The 19,254-nt window shown below is 39.3% G+C and overlaps 1 protein-coding gene across 4 annotated transcripts in view; it reads left to right on the forward strand.

Annotated features, from left to right (window-relative positions):
• Window positions 1-1,939: 1,939 nt before the first annotated feature.
• The window catches only part of LOC106092828 (neurogenic protein mastermind), a 77,237-nt gene continuing 59,922 nt past the window's right edge, over window positions 1,940-19,254 (forward strand). For 3 of the 4 annotated variants that reach the window (XM_059363065.1, XM_059363071.1, XM_059363073.1), the window contains exons 1-2: window positions 1,940-2,438; window positions 2,547-3,256. In XM_059363065.1, the coding sequence (XP_059219048.1) occupies window positions 2,573-3,256 (684 nt within the window). In that variant the 5' untranslated portion in view covers window positions 1,940-2,438; window positions 2,547-2,572. The remainder of the gene's footprint in view (window positions 2,439-2,546; window positions 3,257-19,254) is intronic. The other variant, XM_059363069.1, reaches the window with a different exon arrangement.

Consider the following 19,254-nt stretch of genomic DNA (forward strand, 5'->3'; position numbering starts at 1 on the left):
AACAGAATGAGCGCGTTGTGCTTTGCTTATGAATTTCGCGTTGAAAAATGCAATTCAGCTGACAAATTCCACAAAAGCAGTGCTCAAATGTTAAAGAATATTCAACTTTGACGGCAGAAATCGAACGTCATTCTGTGTTGCCGTATATACGGGTTTTTAAGGCGTTAAATTTAAAAATTATTGTTTTTGCTCGTTACTTTTCAAGGTTGATTTAAAAAGGTGGCCTCACGCGAACAGCTGTTAACAGCCGGCTAGGTTTGACGGTACTAATATGCCAGATTTTTAATTGCATTCTCTTTGTTGCCATCTTCTTTCTCCCATATTCTCTGCGCATGTACGTACACAAATTTTTTTGTGTGTGTTGGCAAATGCGATCAGCTTGATGGCAAGATGGCGGATTGCACCATATGATTTGTGGTTGTTGTACAAATGTGACACCTTTAATTTGATTGACCCAGGTCAATATGTATTGACCAACAGCAACCAGCTGATTATAATTTTTTCTTGCAAAGTGCACTATCTATGAACGAGTTTTGGTTGTGTGTGTGCATTTTATGTCATGTCTACATTGACTGGTTTTGCTTATGTGTGTAAGCTTGTATATATGTGTGTAAGCTTGTACCTAAGCAGCTGATAAATTGGTTAGCGCCATATTAATTTTTATATGTAAATAGCAACATTTTGGTCAAAGAAACCCAAAAAAAATCAAATTTTTTGATATTTATTGGCAGATTTGCAATTTTCAACGTGACGCTCAAAAACAATTTTTAACTTTGATATCTAAAAACTCTACTTCACTCTACTTAAAAACTTCTACTTCACTAGAAACTCTACACTATTACACTATTTAACTTTTACGTGCAGTTTTTGTGAGATTTGCTTGCAGAGTTGCATTTTCCAACTCAACGCTCAAATACAAAACTCAACGCGATCATTCTGTTTTGGCTTTAGTATTCTATTCAGCATACTAACCTAACCTTACCTAAAGCTGAGTATTCTGTGCAGCTTTTCAAGCGGAATGCTGTCAAACTCCATATAAAAAACGTCGGAAAACCTTGGCTAAAAACAGGCGAAAAATTGTGAGGAAAATTACAAAAAAAAATGGAAGTGGCAACACTTGAAACCATTGCTGGCATCATTTTTATATGTTTTATTGGTTTCAATGATTCGTTTTTATTTATTTATTTGTGTAAAAATAGATTAAACAAAGAAAACAATAAGTGCAGATAAAAAACCGTGTTTTGGTATGGAAACAAAAACATTTAATTGCTGTCAAATTCCGCTCGCAGAACAATTGAAAATTTCCCCGACTGTTCCGAAAACAGAATATCTGCACTTATGGTTTTATTATTTTTTTTTTCGCAAGTAAATAAAATAACAAAAAGAAAAAACGAACCATTGAAACCAATAAAACAAAAATGATGCCGACAATAATGTCAAGCTTTGGCACAAAAATTTATTTTTGCCGTTTTCCTCACTAAAAACACTGCTACTTTTTCACCTATTTTCCTCCAGCGTTCCGTCGACGTTTTTTTTTATATGGAGTTTGACAGCATTCTGCCTAACAAGTTGAACAGAATACTCAGCTTAAGTGAGCAACACTTAAGATCCCATGTGTTAAGTGCATGAAGCTCTGGCAACTATATACAATAACCCCAGCTAGCTGGATTTTATTGCACTATTTTAATGTATGACTAATCGCACTATATTATCTCCCTCTTTAGAAGCAAAAAAACTAATCACTTTCAAACACGTTTTGAGAAAATTTACAAAAATCTTAGGTTAAAATGGTTTTTGGTTTAATTCTAACGTTTATTTTAAAGTTGCCATATTTCATTGCACTCATTGGAAAAGATAGTAGTCAGTATCCATATTTCAGCTGGCGTTGCCACAATATCGAACAGCCGGTGGCAACACTGGTAGCCATATCTAAAATGGCGCTGCTTTGCTAGAAGACGAAGTAAAAAATAGTGCATAATTTTTTATAAAATAACAACGAAATTACTAAAGAAATTCAGCAAATTTCATATAAAACTCAAGTGTACATAGTGTTCCATAAAAAACAGCAAAGAATTATATGAAAAACCATTGATTAATGTGCAAATTTTGTTAGAATATAACGACAATTAAATTGGTTCAGCGTGATTGATGATAGACAATTTACCAAGAACGCGATACACATACATACACAAACACCTATAGTGTATGGGAAAAAGAACCCCAAAATAACAAAAAAAAAGAGGAGAGGACGACGAGTACAATAATTTTTTTTTATATGTGGAGACAAGAGGAAACGTCAAAAAGCGTTGATAGTAAGAAAATATATAGAAAAAAAGGAGGGCCAATACAACGGCGGGTATAAGGTCTTGAGAATTGGATTTTTTCTATACTGGATACGGGAAATATAAAGAAAATACCGCTGAGCTGCGAGCGTTTTGGTAAGTCATCAAAGAGCATAAATTTTATGTAATTATGAGCAATTGTTGCTAAAAACACAATGGTGTTGTTGTTTTTATTTTATATTTTTGTTATATTGTGCGGTTTAGTAGCTGTGTGCAGTGAGTGAGTCACCATGGACCCGAACTCGAGTCCCTGGCCATATGCTTATAATCGTATAGTGCCTGCGGGCGGTAGCAGTGGGTCCGCCGACGACTTCCAACATCCCCATTTAGCATCCAGTGCCCAGTCACTACTTCTACAGGCCCATTCAAATATTGCAGCTAATATTGCCGCCAGTGGCGGCAGTTTTGTTTCGCCCTCACCCATAAGTGGCTATAATCCAGTTTTCCAACAAATCTATCATCATGCGGCCGCTGCCAGTGCTGTACAACCAAAACCTGCCCATTATGCCTCGTCGGCTGTTAATACACCTCATCGACAGTTACAAATACCCGCCACATTGGACAAACAATTGACCTCATTCCAAAATCAGGCTGCCATAGCGGCTGTGTCCTCGGCAGCGGCGGCGGTAGTAAATAATGCAGCGGCTGCCACCAATTATTATGGTGAGAACTCATCATCGAGTGGTGCTTCACCATCGCCCACAACATCAACCATAACACCGACAACATTAAGTTGGAACTCGCCATCAATATCCAATACATTTTTGGCCATGCAGCAGCAGCAGCAGCAACTACAACAACAACAGCAGCAACAACAACAAGCTCAGCAGCAACAGCAACAACAGCAAGCTCAGCAGCAGCAACAGCAACAACAGCAGCACCAGCAACAGCTTAATCTAGCTGCGGAAAAGGTGGTGAGTAGTAGTATGTAGTCCCTAGTCAGTCATATATTAGTTAATCCATCACCGAAAAAAACCAAAACATCACAAAACAAATACAATTATATTTGTGTTTTCTGCATATCATTATTATTTACATTTTTTATCTATGCATGTCACTCACCACTTCCCATTCATACTAAGGACCTTTATTATTTGGCACACAAAAACTTTGTTTTGTTTCTCTTGTTTTTTGGTTTTGAGAACAGTGAAGTTTGCAAGAATTATGTATAGCCATATATAAAGAAAGCCAGACCTTTAGATGAGAACACTTGAGTACCTTAGTTTTCTCTCTATGCATTTGTTTCTGAGATCATGGGAATAGCTTTTGTTGTCTGCTGCTTTTTCTCTTTCTGTATTGTGAGTGTTTTGTGGAAACTACTAATTTTCTGCTCGCATTACTGTGAGCATCCCTAATGCATTACTTCTCCCCCGCTTTTTACACATTTGCACAGACACTCTCAAGCATACACTTCTGCCATCCACATACATGTTGGTAACACATATTTGTCTTTCACATTCTCCCTCTCCTTTTTTGTTTTTTTTTTTTTTTTTTTTTGCTTGTTATGTTTTCTTTCTCTCTCACACGTTACTTTGTTCATCCTGTCCTACCAACTACAATTTAAATGTGGAGTGTTGTTGTGGGGGAATCACTTTGATATCGTCGTTATACATATGTGTACCTCAAACATACACACACTAACACATACAAAAATATATGCATGCAAACATTCATACATTCATACGTATATCCCATACGGTCATGTTAAAGTTGGCTCGTTGCATCGTTAAGACAGAGCGGCATTCATTCATTCATTCCTTGCTCTTGTAATAATTGCATTTGTTTCCCTTTTATTATCACCCCAATTCTTAGCGTACGTACTTTGAAGGCAATGCCTTTATTGTGCAGTGGCTGCCTGTCTTGCTGTCTTTTGGGCAAGTAAAAGTTTAACCTGTCTGTGGAAAGAGATGTTGTGTAGTACTAGGATTCTGTATGGACAGAAAGGGAATTTTTCAAAATTGTTTTGTCAAAGGATTTATCTAACATATACAGAAGGTGGGGAGCAAACTGTAGGGAAGCAAAGTGGAATTGCATTTATTTTTTTAAATGCTTCTGTATAGGTTTGTTTATGAATTGAACGAAATAAGTATTCTCTAGAAAGGAGCCGTACTTGCAATTTTTGGACCCACTTACAGACCATGTTTCTAAATTTTATATACATATGTATGTATATTGTTACATAAATGTGATTCTTATTTAGATTCCATTGCAAGATATTGTGTGGTTATAGACCATTTCGTTCAAAGAATAGCACAGCGAAGAACATATTTATTTATGGATAACATTCGGATAAGGTAGGAGGCAGCCACTGCAGATGAGATTTAAGCCGATGGGATAGTGAATAATAGATCGAAGCGTGGTAATAAGTCGTCAATAGAAGATATAGATTGTTTGGGAGAGTTTTCTGATCGGATACCTGAGACGACACTTGAGGACGAATGCTCGACACTGTTGCCAACGGCACAGACTTGGTTTGGTGTTATTGCCCTCTGGTAGTTCATGCTAAACGGATGGATCACAGCTAGAGAACAGAAAGGTGTGGACGTCTTAATTGAAGGCGAGGACCTGAGTTCTGTTTTCGGATCTTGTGTAGACGAGTCTATTACTGAGAGAAAGTAGGAAGTAGGTATCACTACGGGCGAACTTATGCAGAATACGTGAATCTAGTGACATCGTGTGCAGGGCATGTTGTGACTTTTTGTATATCAATGTTCGGCTTCGTGGCAATTAGGCTTCGGCACTTAGGTGCGGATAAGATATCAGACTTGAACCAACACTGGGGGATAGAAGGGACAACGAAAGGGGATTTTGTGATGAGCACAGAATACTAGACATACATATTTTTCGGGTTTAAGGCTGGTACTACATTCGTTTCTCACAGTTGAAAACATGTTTTTCGCGATAAATTTTTATAAGCACTAGAAGTCACAATGAAAAAATAATACTTTTATTAAATTTGTTTAATATTTAATCTTTTTTGCTTCAAAATCTTTTATCTAAAAAAAGTAAAAGGATAAAGTAATCACGAAAAACTTTCGCGCAAAGCGAACATTGTACTTACTTTACTTACTTTAATTGGCTATGACAGAATATTTGTTCCACTAGCCGAACGTAGAATAGCGTTCCAAGCGCCTCGATCTTCTGCGCTCATTCTAAAAACTCGGATACCAAGTTTCGAGATGTCTCCCACAACTTGATCTTTCCATCGGGCTTTTGGTCTTCCCGGTTTGCGTGTTCCACCGTGTTTGCCTTCAAAAGACTTCTTTGCTGGAGCTTCTTCATCCATTCTGACAACATGACCTAGCCAACGCAGCCGTTGTATTTTGATGCGTGTAACTATGCTATCGTCGTCATACAGCTCATACACCTCGTGGTACATACGTCGCCTATATTCTCCTTTAACGCAAACTGGTCCATATATTTTACGAAAAATCTTTCTCTCAAATACTCCAAGCACTGCCTCATCTGCTTTCACAAGTACCCATGCTTCAGAACCATATAACAGCACGGCTAGTATCAGGGTCTTGTAAAGTGTAGTCTTCGTCTGTCGAGAGGTGGCCTTGTTTCTAAACTGCTTACTTAGTCCAAAGTAGTATGTGTTTGCCAGTACTATTCTTCGCTTACTCTCAAAACTGGTGTCATTCATTTCGGTTACGGCGGTGCCAAGGTAGATAAAGTTACTGGCTATATCAAAGTTGTGGTTCCCAACTTTCTCCATTTCCTTTATCTGCTCGGTTGTGCAAGGCTTTTTGGGAGTTGAAACCATCCATTTCGTCTTATCTCCATTGACTGCCAGACCCATTTTCACTGACTCTCTTTCGATTCTTTCAAAGGCTGCAGTTACTACTTTCGGTGACCGACCTATGATATCGATATCATCGGCATAGGCGAGTAGCATGTGCTCTCTTGTGACTTGTGTGCCATATCTATTGACATCTGCATCTCGTATAATCTTCTCCAGCAGGATATTAAAGAGATCACACGATAGGCTGTCTCCTTGTCTGAAACCTCGTTTGGTATTAAATGGTTCGGAGAGATTCTTTCCTATTCTTACTGAGGAACGTGTATCAGCAAGTGTCATCCTGCAGAGTCTTATTAATTTTGCAGGGATACCAAACTCAGACATGGCTTGAAATACCTTTGAACGTAAAGGAGTATCGAACGCGGCTTTGTAGTCAACAAAGAGATGGTAGGTGTTCATTTGTCCTTCTCGGGTCTTTTCCAGGATTTGGCGCAGTGTGAATATCTGTTCTAGGGTGGACTTACCTGGTCTAAAGCCTCATTGATAGGGCCCAATTATCTCATTGACTTTAGGTTTTAATCTTTCACACATTTCGCTCGAGAGTATCTTGTATGCGATGGGGAGGAGACTTATTCCTCTGTAGTTGGCACATTCCGTCTTGTCTCGTTTCTTGTGTACGGGACATAGTATGCTGTGGTTCCAATCATCGGGTATGCGTTCTTCTAGCCAGATTGCGCAGATAAGCTGATGCATACGCCTTATCAGCGTGTCGCTGCCTTGTCGGCACCTGCTGCCTTGTTGTTCTTTAGTCGGGTTACTGCTACTTGGCTGAGGCTGATAGATTTAGCCGCGGCAAAAAAATATTCACAAAGCCACATGGCTGTCACCCAATCAAGACACGAAAAACCAAATTGATCACGTTGTGATAGATGGAAGGCATTCATCCAGCGTGTTAGATGTACGATCGATCCGTGGAGCGAATATGGATTCGGATCATTACCTGGTTGCAGCAAAGGTTCGCGCCCGTTTGAACATGGCGAGGAAAGTACGATCTGACACTGCTCGGAAGCTGGACATTGAAAAGCTGCAAACGCAATAAATGGCAGCGGGATGCTCCACTCGACTGACCCAACTGCTTCATGAAAGCACTCCTTGTTCCGATAATATAATGGCGCAGTGGCAAACTATTGCCCACTCCATGGAAAATGCCGCGAAATCCGTACTTGGGTATCGCAAGCCTCCTCCAAAAAGCCCATGGTACGAGCAAGAGTGTCGAGATGCTATTGAAGCCAAGAATGCGGTATATAGAGCAACCCTGCAATCAGTAGCAACGCGCCAGATGAAGGAGAAGTATCGGGAGAAAAGGAGAGAGGAGAAACGTCTATTCCCCAGAAAGAAAAAGGAAATGGAAAGACGTGAGTGCGAGCGAATTAAGATGTACAGGAGTCAGAATGAAGTCCGGAAATTCTACCAAAGAATTAAACACCAAACCGATGGCTTTGGTGCAGGCACATCCTCCTGCAGAGACAAAGAAGGAAATCTGGTAACTGACACAGACAACAAGCTGTGGATATGGAAAGAACATTTTACCCAACTGCTAGTGTCCGATTTTGGCGACGAAAAGGATACCGCAGAACCAATCCCTGATGATGGTATAGAATGTTTACCTCCTTGTCAGAATGAGGTCCAAGTAGCAGTAGAACATTGTACCGAAATTTACTTTTCGAGAGAAAATTAACTCGATTGGTGGCTGGGTTATAATCCGCACCTCTTCTTAAACTTAACCTAAGCATTACACATCCCACACCCAGTACATAGACCCGACTGCAATGAGGAACTGCAAAAATCTCGGTGATAGTGCCCGATTCCAGTTGATTTTCACCTACGACGACCCCAACATCCAGCAGAGCTTTCTAGGGCGATTACCAAACAGATGTGAGCGTAAGAAATGTCCTTTCTATTCAATACCATAGAAAGAAGGTATATTAATCGCGTCATTCCATTTGTAGCACATTGAAATATTGTTCTCTAAACCTATAAAGTATTGATATTTGGATCGTCTTGACATTAACTTCGGATCCTTTGACTAGATTTCTTGAGCCTCTTAAGCTTTAAATTTTATTTAATTTTCTGCCATTACAATTTTTTTGTTTGTTTCTCTTTCGAAACGAGGTTAATGATCGTAGATTTTCTTGCAATTGATAAGGAAAGCCACAGATCAAAGCACACCATCCACTATGGCAAGCGTTTCGTCTTTGGTTAGAAGAATTAGTTGGTGAAACCTGGTTAACGGCGTATATATGGAGGCCATTTCGTATACCATGGAGGCCATGTAGTCGTTTGGAAAATAAGTCTATCACTACAAAGGAAAAACACAGGCGGTGGAAGAGAACAGCTATTGTGAGTGTCGTGCTTAAATCGTAGATGCGTTTTCCCAGTATATTCGATATAAGTACGACCTAGCAATGTATGGCCCTTGAAGCCTCCACACCTAATATGCTTGAAAAGTCTTCTAGCTAAAGACAAAAGGCGTCCCACAGTGGTTGTTGTGTTGTGATCATTAAGCTAGCCTCGAAAGAGAAACAAACGAAAAAACAAAGGTTTCGAATTTGTCGTAAAAAGTGAAAGCTCATTTCTGATTTTGGCCCCCTGTTTGCTTCCAAGTTTTTTAGAATTTGTTGTTTTTTAGAATTTGTTGTTGATAATGGTTTTTACGATCTCTTGTTAGGCAGACAAATTAATTGGCCCACTTCGATACGATATAGCCCGGCGAGGAATAACTAGTAGCACCACACGGGCTGAAACTCAGAACTCTGATATGTGTGGTGTTCATAGTTATCATGAGTAGAACCACAGATTGCGGATAATGGAATGCTCCATATGAAGTAGCTGCAAATGTAGTCGCGGATAATCATCGGTATCGAGTAAATATGGCAAGGAAAGTTGTTGGCACCTCTAAATAAATAATGATCATCATGTTCCGCGGAGGTTGGATCGAGCTTGGTCACATTTAAGAGCTTGACGAGGTTCGATATCGGTCTGTGGCTACAACAACAACGGTCTGCCCCTTTTATGTTAGTCGCCTTCCTAGTACCAGTCACATGAACTATTAGACTTAAACCCAGGTCTTTTGTCCCTAGTGTCGCAAGCTCGTCTGCTTTACAATTCCCTGGGATATTTCTGTGGGCCGGCATTCAGAACAGGTGAATTTTGAACTGTTCAGCCATCTCATTGACAGTCTCTGCGACAGTCGAGGGCGGTTTTTGTGTTCAGAAGTACGTTCTCCAGGGATTTAATGGGTGCCTTTAAATCCCTTTGGTCCCTAGTGTCGCAAGCTCGTCTGCTTTACAATTCCCTGGAATATCTCTGTGGGCCGGCATTCAGAACAGGTGAATTTTGAACTGTTCAGCCATCTCGTTGAGAGCTCTGCGACAGTCGAGGGCGGTTTTTGTGTTCAGAAGTACGTTCTCCAGGCTGCCTGTCGTCGGTATGTCAATATATCATAGCCGTTTCACCACTTCCTATGGCTATGTAGACATGCCCGCTTCAGTTGACGCATTGGAAGACAACATTGAAGGATTTATCCGTGAAATACTGGCCGAAATGTTGGAAAGTGTATGCCAAAATTGGACTAAGCGGATGGACCATTCGAGGTCAGTGTCAACATTTGTATGAAATAAGCTTCAAATATCAATTTATATGGACCGTACTATGACGCCCGTTCTGATTCTATTACAAATATTTTGGAGGGTTTCCTGGCAGTGACATAGTTGTCGCTGGTGATTTCAATGTCCACAACTCCTCCTGGCTTTCCCATTCGAGTTGTACGACTCCTGAGGGCCAATACGTGGAGCTTTTCGCTGCGCACAATGGTGTGGCGCAACTAGTGAACGAACCGACACATCGCATGTGTCCAAGGGCACCAAAATAATACTCTTAACCTTTTTTTCACTTCACACCCTAAAAAGTATGAAGTTAATACTCTTGCACCTCTTGGTAACTCCGATCATTGCATTGTTTCAGCATCTTTTTCGTATTCTGCTCTTCGTACTGCTTTATCCCCAGTCCCGAAGCGGTCAATATTTTTACACGAAAAAGCACGCTGGGCTGAGCTCAATAAATTCTTTCCGGAATTTATTTGGAAACTATGTTTTCTAGATGACGATATAATTGCTGCTGCTGAAATGATTGAAAAGATAATTTTGAATGGAATAAGAATAAGACTATAACTGCTAAATCAGACGACAAAAGTTGGTTTAACCAGACATGCAGAGATGCTGTCAGATCCAAAGAGGTGGCATGCAGGAACTGGCGCTTTGATAAAAATGCCACTACTGAACTGCTGCGCAAACAGGCAAGATCTTCGTGTGCCAATGTGCTTGGGCGCGAAAAATTTCTTTACGAACAGCGTCTGCTTACTAAGGTTCTGGCTTCTACACGAGGAAGTAAGAGCTTTTGGTCTATTCCAACTCTTGTTAAGGATGATCAAACGTTCACTGACCCGGTTGATAAGGCTTACCCGTTGGCTGATATATTTGCAGGGAACTCTTCCCTGCCGGATAGCAATCAACCACTCCCCTCATTCGAAAATGTATCTGACATCATGTCTCAAATATTTTATCGAACTCGTGGAGTTAAAAGGGTTATTGAAAATCCCCGGGCCCGGATGGCATATCAACACTTGTCTTACGCAAGTATTCTTCGACACTCGCTCGTTCATTACGCAACCTTTTCAACCTTGCCTACCGTCCGGGAGTCTTCCCGGCGCATTGGAAGGTTGCGAACGTTCAGCCAATACCCAAGAAGGGTGAGGCCAACAACCCCGCGAATTATCGGCCAATTGCGATATGCTCCGCTCTCTACAAGGTCAAGGACAGCATGTTTAATCACCATCTTGTGAGGTATTTAGAGTCTAATGGCCTTCTTAGCGACCAACAGTATGGGTTCCGCAGAAATCGCTCTACGGGCGACCTCATGTCATTTCTGTTGGAGTCGTCCAATCCACCAGTTTGGTGAGAGTAAGGTTGTGGCTCTGGATATCTCCAAGGCATTTGATAGGGTCTGGCACGGTGCACTACTATCAAAGCTTGTCGCATTTGGTGTCGGTAATGGCTTCGTTCGATATATTACGAGCTTTCTCAGAGATCGCACTAATCTCTGTCATTCGTACTCATTCGCCCATAGGCCGAGTCTTCGAGAGATTGAGGACAAGAGGCGGGTTATGGGCGATACACTTCGCCAGGATTTGCTGGCCATTTCTGAGTGGGGTCGAATGAATCGAGTGGATTTTAATGCACGGAAGACTCAGTGTTGCTTGTCTTTGTTTATCAATGGTGTAGATGTTGAGTAATCAGAAGCTCTTGATGTGCTGGGCATGAAAATACAAAGTGATGTCCGTTGGGCTAAACATGTATTTGAATTGTCGTAAGAAGCATTCAAGTGTTTAGGCTACCTTAAACGGTGTATGAATTACTTCACTCCGCCTGATCATCTTAACATCTACACCACTTTCATAAGGCAGAAAATTGAGTACAACTCACATATATGTGGGCTGGAGCTTCAAAATCATCGCTGGAGCTACTGGACCGTGTACAGAGGAGAGCGATAGCGTTTATTGGGGACACTGGGGTATCCAACTCTATTGCCTCCCGTCATCATCGTCGCAATGTGGGTTGTTTGGCGCTGTTCTTCGGTACTTTCATGATGTGTGTTCGTCTGATATTAGGCTTCTTATTTCTGATGTAAAGATGTATGTCAGGGATACTAGACATTCCAGGAACGCATACCCGTTTGTAATTGATTCGCCAGCGGACCGCACAATGCATTATAGAGAGAATTCTTATTTCGCCCGAACCGTTCGTATGTGGAATCGACTTCCGGCTAATGTTTTTCACACCCACTTTGACATCCAAAGATTTAAGACAAATGTCAATAGGCACTTTATCCTTCCCCATGATTAAACGAAAAGTTCTCTTAGCCCCACAAGCCACGATGTCCAGAGGCATTAGAGGTGTAGCATTAAGTTCTGTGTAACAGATGGTGTCGTCCTTAGTGCGGCTGTGATGCACAAACAAGTCATCCTTGTTTGAAAGGAAGCAAGAAGGAGGTCAGTATAGCTATTGGTATATAACAGGACACATAGGACTACGAACTCACTTATGTAATGTCGGTGCGGTTACTGGTTTAGATGTATGACCATAGTGGCATGGGGCGGATTGATATCTACACCCTCTTTTCAACCTAACCTAACCTAAATACTGTACACACAAGGCAGTCATAATTTTTAGCGGTTCATTTGGAAGATCGGCCTTTATGACAACAATATCCAACTATGATCTGATGTGAACCGTATTTAGCACGGATGTCGAAGGTTCATGATTCGAAATTTCAGCAATATCGGATAAAATATTGTTATTTAATGACTGCACATCAGGAGATCGCTCTAAATGAGATTATTTCAATGTATATTTCTAACATATAGAGCCCAACTTTGAACTTAAACTTTCTGCTCGACAGCTTCATATTTAAGTATTGCAGAGTGATTACAACTGGCAGACATACGGACAACGATAAATCGTCTTTGATATTTAACCCTTTTAGGACGAAGAATTAATCGCTGTATAAAGTATTGATAGCATATCTAAGAATAGTCCAAATTACTTAGTAAAGTGTAGCCAAAACGGGAAGAATGCTGCTGGGACATATATGTCCCATTGGTCCTCAATGGTATATATATGTGGATGAAAAGGTGTTTTCGAATATTGCTTAGCATTCAAAATAAATCAGATGGGTTGTTGTTGTTGTAGCCACATTTTCATGTTGAGGTGACGATCCTCGTCAAGCTCCTGTAGGTGACCAAGCTCGTTCCGATCCAAAGGACCGATTGCCGCGGAAACAGTATGGCCATTGGTTATTTAGAGGCGTTAATAACACGCCTTGTCATATCGAGCATCATAGGCACTCAGTATTTGTGCAAGAGCCGGTGCCACCCGCCCCCTTTCACTGAGACTCTCCGCTCTACACCGCAGATTGTCCGCGACTGCCGTTGCAGCTACTCCGTATGGAGCATTCCACTATCCGCAACCTGTGAACGAGCCCTGTAGCTTAACTGCGAGTGTTAAGCTTCTCGTGATAGCAATTAACATAACACAGATTGGACTTCAATGTTCCAGCCTGTGTGGTGCTCACATCTATCCCGTGACGTGCATGCGTGATATGTTGTTGTTGTTGTTGTTGTAGCAGTGTGTTGAACACTGAGGTGGCAGCCCTTGCCGATGACGGACTTTGTCGGGTCAATCCGGTACGTACAACCGGCTGCTTGGGGATTGCGTGATATGTTGTAGTAAGAGTGGGTGTCATGGGGTATATAGTGAGCTTCAAAATGATGTTTAGAACAAAAAAAAATTATTTCATCTTTAAATTTACTAGTTATACGAAATACGAAGTAAATTAACTTTCTTTCTGAAAAAACGTTTTATTTAATGATGAAGTAGATTTGAGGTATTTCGCCGAATATACCTGTAAAAGTACGTCTTTTGTACATTTTATGTGAACTGTAAGAAAAATCGGTAAAATCCGAAAAAAAAAATTAGTTATCTGGAGGCGAAAAAAGCAAATTTGAGGCTATATCTGTTTATAGAACTATATCGGGGGTATCTGGATAAGGTATTGGAGGCAATAAGCGTATTATTGATGCTAAATACAGTACACCGTTGAAGTTTATAGAGGTGAACATTTTTTTAGAACTTCTGTTACTAACATTCGCAAACATAACAATTAATAACAAACCTTTGAAGCTTATTTGGTTTTATCGAAGTAACGAATTGTAACTTCCAAATGCAAACAATGTTTCATAGTTTTGATTGTGAAAGTAATCACAATTTGGTAACAAGGCCAACAGAAAAACAAGTATAGATCATGTTTTTAGTAATTTTTCTGATAGCTGATATATATTGACTCAATTGAGTGTGATCTATCAGATCATAACATAATAAGCTGCGAATGAATTCGAAAGTGATGTAACGGTTGAGAGACATATTGAGAATTCCAAGATTTTTTGTAATTATTCAAGGGCCAAAGATATTTTTTAGGAAAAATTTGCCATCAACTAACGACAGATTGAGTACTTCAGAATTAACCAATTCATTATTGGAGTGTATGTCATCGGCTATTAGCAATTCCATTCCTACCATTACGAAAAGTAAAAAACATATTCGTTTTGAAATAACTCCGTGGATTAATAAGAATCTTCAAGACATTATTTTATGCAAAGAGAAATTGTTAAGGAAAAGAAAAATAGGAGTGGTGTTAAAGATATTTTGAGGCGAATAAGCAAGGTTACTAAGATTGCGAGCAATGAATGCAGGGAACATTATTATTTGGATAATTTAACATTTAATGACCAAAGGAAATAGTGGAGATTTATAAATACAACCCTTGGCAGGTCTAAGAAAGTCGATGTTTTGCTTAAAGATTCTCGTGCTTGTGAATCGCTTTAATGAATTTTTGTTCTTACATCGGTGTCAAACTTAAAAGAGCTAATTAAAGTTCAGACTAGGGATAATGTTAACCTAATGCGAACACTGTCTCAAACGGGCTACCGTTTTAGAATCCATGACGTAAATTTAGACGCAGTTATGAAGGTTATAGATGGCATGAATGATAACAAAAGTCCGGGTTACAACAATATCTCATCAAAGTTTGTTAAGGAATGTTCTGAAGAAATTGCCCCACGTTTAGTAGACATTTTTAATATGATGATAAATACTGCAATTTATCCAGATAGGGTAATTCCAATACCAAAACAGAATAATGCAGATTCCCTAGACAAATATCGACCGATATCTGTATTGTCCACAATTGATAGGATTTTTGAAAAACTGCTAGATTTTTGAGTTTTCTGGAGGATAAGTTGTTATAAGAAAGTCAATTTGGTTTCAGGAAAGGTTATGGTACAAAAGATGCCACATTACATATACTTCAGTATGTTAATCTAATCAAAAGCTATATGTACAATTAAACGAGTCTAAAAGTAATGTTGCGAATGTGGATTATGGAATTCTGCAAGGAAGAGGTTCAGGGCCGCAGTTATTTTCCATTAATTTAAATGATTTGTGTAACCTGGGTTTGACAGGAGAACTATTTATGTTTGCTGATGACGTGCTTGTTTTATCCATATAAAAATGATTTGGTCTTGGAAACGGATATGGAACGAGATGTGACTTTAATTTTTGAATTTGCGAGACTCTATTGATTACACCAAATGTTGTTAGGTATAATGCAGATTTTTCAGTGCATATAGTGTTGGAGGAGCACTCAGTAAGGTATCTTGGGGTAACCCTTCAAAATAACTTATGCTGGGATTTACTCCAGAAAGCGGAATTCATATTATAAAATTGAATTTGTCTTTGTTTGTTCCGTATAGACTCAAAAACGGCTGAACCGATTACCTTGAAATTTTCACAGATTGTGTAGGTTGGTCTAGAAGGAAACATAGGCTATATAATTTTTTGATATCGAAAGGGGGGCGGAGCCTCCTCCTTAACCCAAAAGTACTACCCAAAAATAAAAGTGTACCGATCGGGACAATATGGGACTCAAATGATTGCGAATATGGTCAGGAAGATGGCGAACCCTCCCCCGTTACCCAAAATCAAAAGTGGACCGATCGGTGATTACGAATCTGGCATACAATTTCATATAGAAGTATAGAGGGCCACCCTACCCCCCAAAAACGCCTTAAATGGACATATGACCCATCATGGTCATATATGGAACTCGGTTTTTTTGTTTGTTCCGTAGAATCAAAAACGGCTGAACCGATTTTCTTAAAATTTTCACAGATTGTGTAAGTTTGTCTGGAAGGAAACATAGGCTATATAATTTTTAGAAATCAAATGGGGCAGTCCCTCCCTCTTACCCCAACTACGCCATCCAAAACCAAAAGTGGACCGATAGGCGCAATATGGTTACCAAATGTAGACTAGAAAACGAATATCGTATTAAAATTTGGCTCCAGGAAAAAAAACTAATTTGATATCCAATTGAAGAGCCAGTTGTTTTGGTGGGTCAACCCCACCCTCAAACAGAACTTATTTACACACCATGCCACTATGGGGTTCACCTTACTTTAAGGGCCAAGTGTCTGGGTGGCCACCCCGAAATGCCGTCTAAACCGCAAATATTTACCAATACGTTAATATGGGGCTTAAAAAGAGGCATTTGGGAGTACAGTAAAATGTTGTCCTTTCCGATTCAAGTTTAAACTCAATGATTTTTTTCTTTAGCCGACTCCGAACGGCGTGCCGCAGTGCGACATTTTTGCGACATGGTACCTCACAGAATGCAAAATGAAGCTCTTAAAACAACATACAACCTACCTTTAACTTATCCGACTATATCATTGTATAGAGATATAGGAAGAACTATATTGCCAATTTTTTTGCACTGCATGAATATCAGGTCGTAATGTTCGTTTTCAAATGTATTAACTAAATTTGTCACCATACATTTTCATTTTTTCAGAACTAGAGTTTCACGTTGTAGATTGGAAAAGACCAAGCAACGTATTGATTATGAGGGTGGCATTAAATATATAATGCATTACCACCTGCCTTGAAAAATATATATAACATTTCTAACTCCAAAATATTATATAAAAATCATCTGTATGAATCCTTTGAAATCAGAAGATTTTGAGCTACGTATGTAAACCGGTATGCCCCATTTGCAATCACTTGTGACCTATACTAAAAAGAGTATCTGTGCAATATTTATGGTGAATAGATTTTTTCGCTCGTTTGATTTTATGATTTCGACAGACGGAGGGTCATATGGATTGACTTAGAATGTGAAAATAATCAAGATATATATATCGGTCAAATAGGGTCTGAAATTGAAGGCCAGAAGAGTAAAAATATTCTCCCAACCATATGGTGGTGAGTATAAAATAGATTCTGCTTTGAATTTTGGCCTTGGCCACTCAAAAATATATTGAAAGTGGCGACTGGACCGGCGGATATTGGGCTAGATCTATTTCGAGGTTCATTTTTTCAACAGCTCTATGCTATTATATAAAATAAAGCTAGGTGACATTCAAGCATTCATAACCTTTGGCAAAACTATATCACCAAATCCATTTATGTGCGCTGTAAAGGAAAAGTCAATTGTTTTGTTTCAAAATTTTAAATCCTGATGAAGATCACCGGCGGTGGTCGAAATATCGGTAAAAATTACAAATAAAACAATTATATAAAACACCAACACCTGTTTTTGTAAATTATTCGATGACCTCGAGCCAAACCTAGAAGACAAAGTTATAAAATCAATTTATGTAAAAAGTTACTGGTAGAGGAGTCATTGCCACAAATAAAATCAAAAATGTAGCTCCCTGGTCTATTAAATTTCGAAATAGAGACATTTTAAATTAATGAAAAGCAACGTTTTTTTTGTTTGACATCTTACCAAGACGAAACGGGCAAAACGTATTCAACGTGTGTGACGGAATTTTATTAAATGCAAAATTTCAAAAATCCATTAATAAATGCAGATTTAAGAGCAAAAGGGTTAAGACGGTCAAGAATATTTTCACCAACAGTTTAGGTATATTTTGCGTTTTCTTAGTCGCTGCCTTCATGATGAATGCGTAAGTCACAGCCCACTTTGTCATACTCTTATTAGGAATTGTTTCCAATTTTGATTTATTTATTCGTCCTTATCACCACTATAAAAACATAAAAATCCATACCTACTAAACTTTGTGTTCTCAATTTTCCCGACGGCACTAAGTCTTGTCGCGTACACTAATTGCCAGCAGGAGGGAGTGTACGTGCTTTGTTATTGAAAAGTCCAAAATATCTTCTGGAGGGCTTTTCCTAGCAGCAGTTGGCATCTTCGACCGTTTTTTTAAAACAGCAGTTTTATTTTATTTTAACAAAGTAAACCACAAACGAGAGCAAAGATTTTTACCTGAGAACTGCATGAGATCCAAAATTTGGCAATCAACAGCTACTTGGGCTAAGCAATTGTCTGTTACGCATGTCACCTAAAAACAAAGTCAGCTAGAAACACACATTCATATACAATAGAGTGAGAGATGCCAGAACGTTTTAGTTGTTGTTGTTGTAGTAGCAGTGTGTGGTACACTGAGGCGGCAGCCCTTGCCGATGAAGCAATTCATCGGGTCAATCCGGTACATACAACCGGCTGCCATGGGATTGTGAAAGTTTTAGTAAGGTGTGGATATGTTTTTCAATTTGGTCGTGGAAATCGTGTGTTGTTTGCACAACTACATTTAATTCTGCGAAAATCCTCCGAAGAAACCATGTATCAAAAATAAAATTCTAATCTGCGCCTCTCCACTTGAAAATGTATATGCCCGCCTTTGCCAAAAAAAAAAAAAACAAAGGCTGGAAACAATAGCTTTTTCCAAGTCGAGTGGCGCGGAATAGGGTTTGATTTTAGATCCATGGTTTCTTTGGAGAATTTTCTTAGAATTTTATGTAGATTACGTTTTTGCTATACGGGTTTTTTGTTTTTTTTTTTGTTTTTTAGTCATTACAAACGGAATGACTAATAGTTACCCATAATTTAACACTTTAGGCTCGTACAAAAGTCCAGAGAATTTAGGAAATAAACAGCCATTCTCACTTATTACACCTTTAACCCTAGGATGGACGAACCTTTTTTTACGTTGTTGAGCGGAGGTGGTCTGGCTAGACCACAACTATAGAAGAGCTATAAAAAAATTTAAATTTTGGACAAGCAAAGGAAATTATGGAGATATAGTTAAGAAAACAACAGAATTCTGCCAAATGCGGCATAAATTGAAGCTTCTAGGGGCCATCGAAGACTAATCGGGATATGGAATCCATATCAGCTTAAGACCGATTTGGAAAGCACTTATCATGAATGTTAGAAGTCAAACAATACACTCCGTGCAAAATTTCACCCAATTGCGGCTCCCAGGGACTTAAGGTACCAAACCGGGGGATCAGTTTATATTGGAGCTATGACTGATTTGGACTGCACTTGGCACGGTTATTAGTAGTCCTTAAAGAACATTCCGTGTAAAATTTCAACCTATTTGGACAACAACGGCGGCTTCTAAAAGCTCAAAAAGTCAAATCGGGAGATCGGTTTACAAATCTGAACCAATGGGCAATCCCCAAT

Source organism: Stomoxys calcitrans, chromosome 1, assembly GCF_963082655.1.
Source record: "Stomoxys calcitrans chromosome 1, idStoCalc2.1, whole genome shotgun sequence".
NCBI classification, from domain to species: Eukaryota; Metazoa; Arthropoda; class Insecta; order Diptera; family Muscidae; genus Stomoxys; species Stomoxys calcitrans.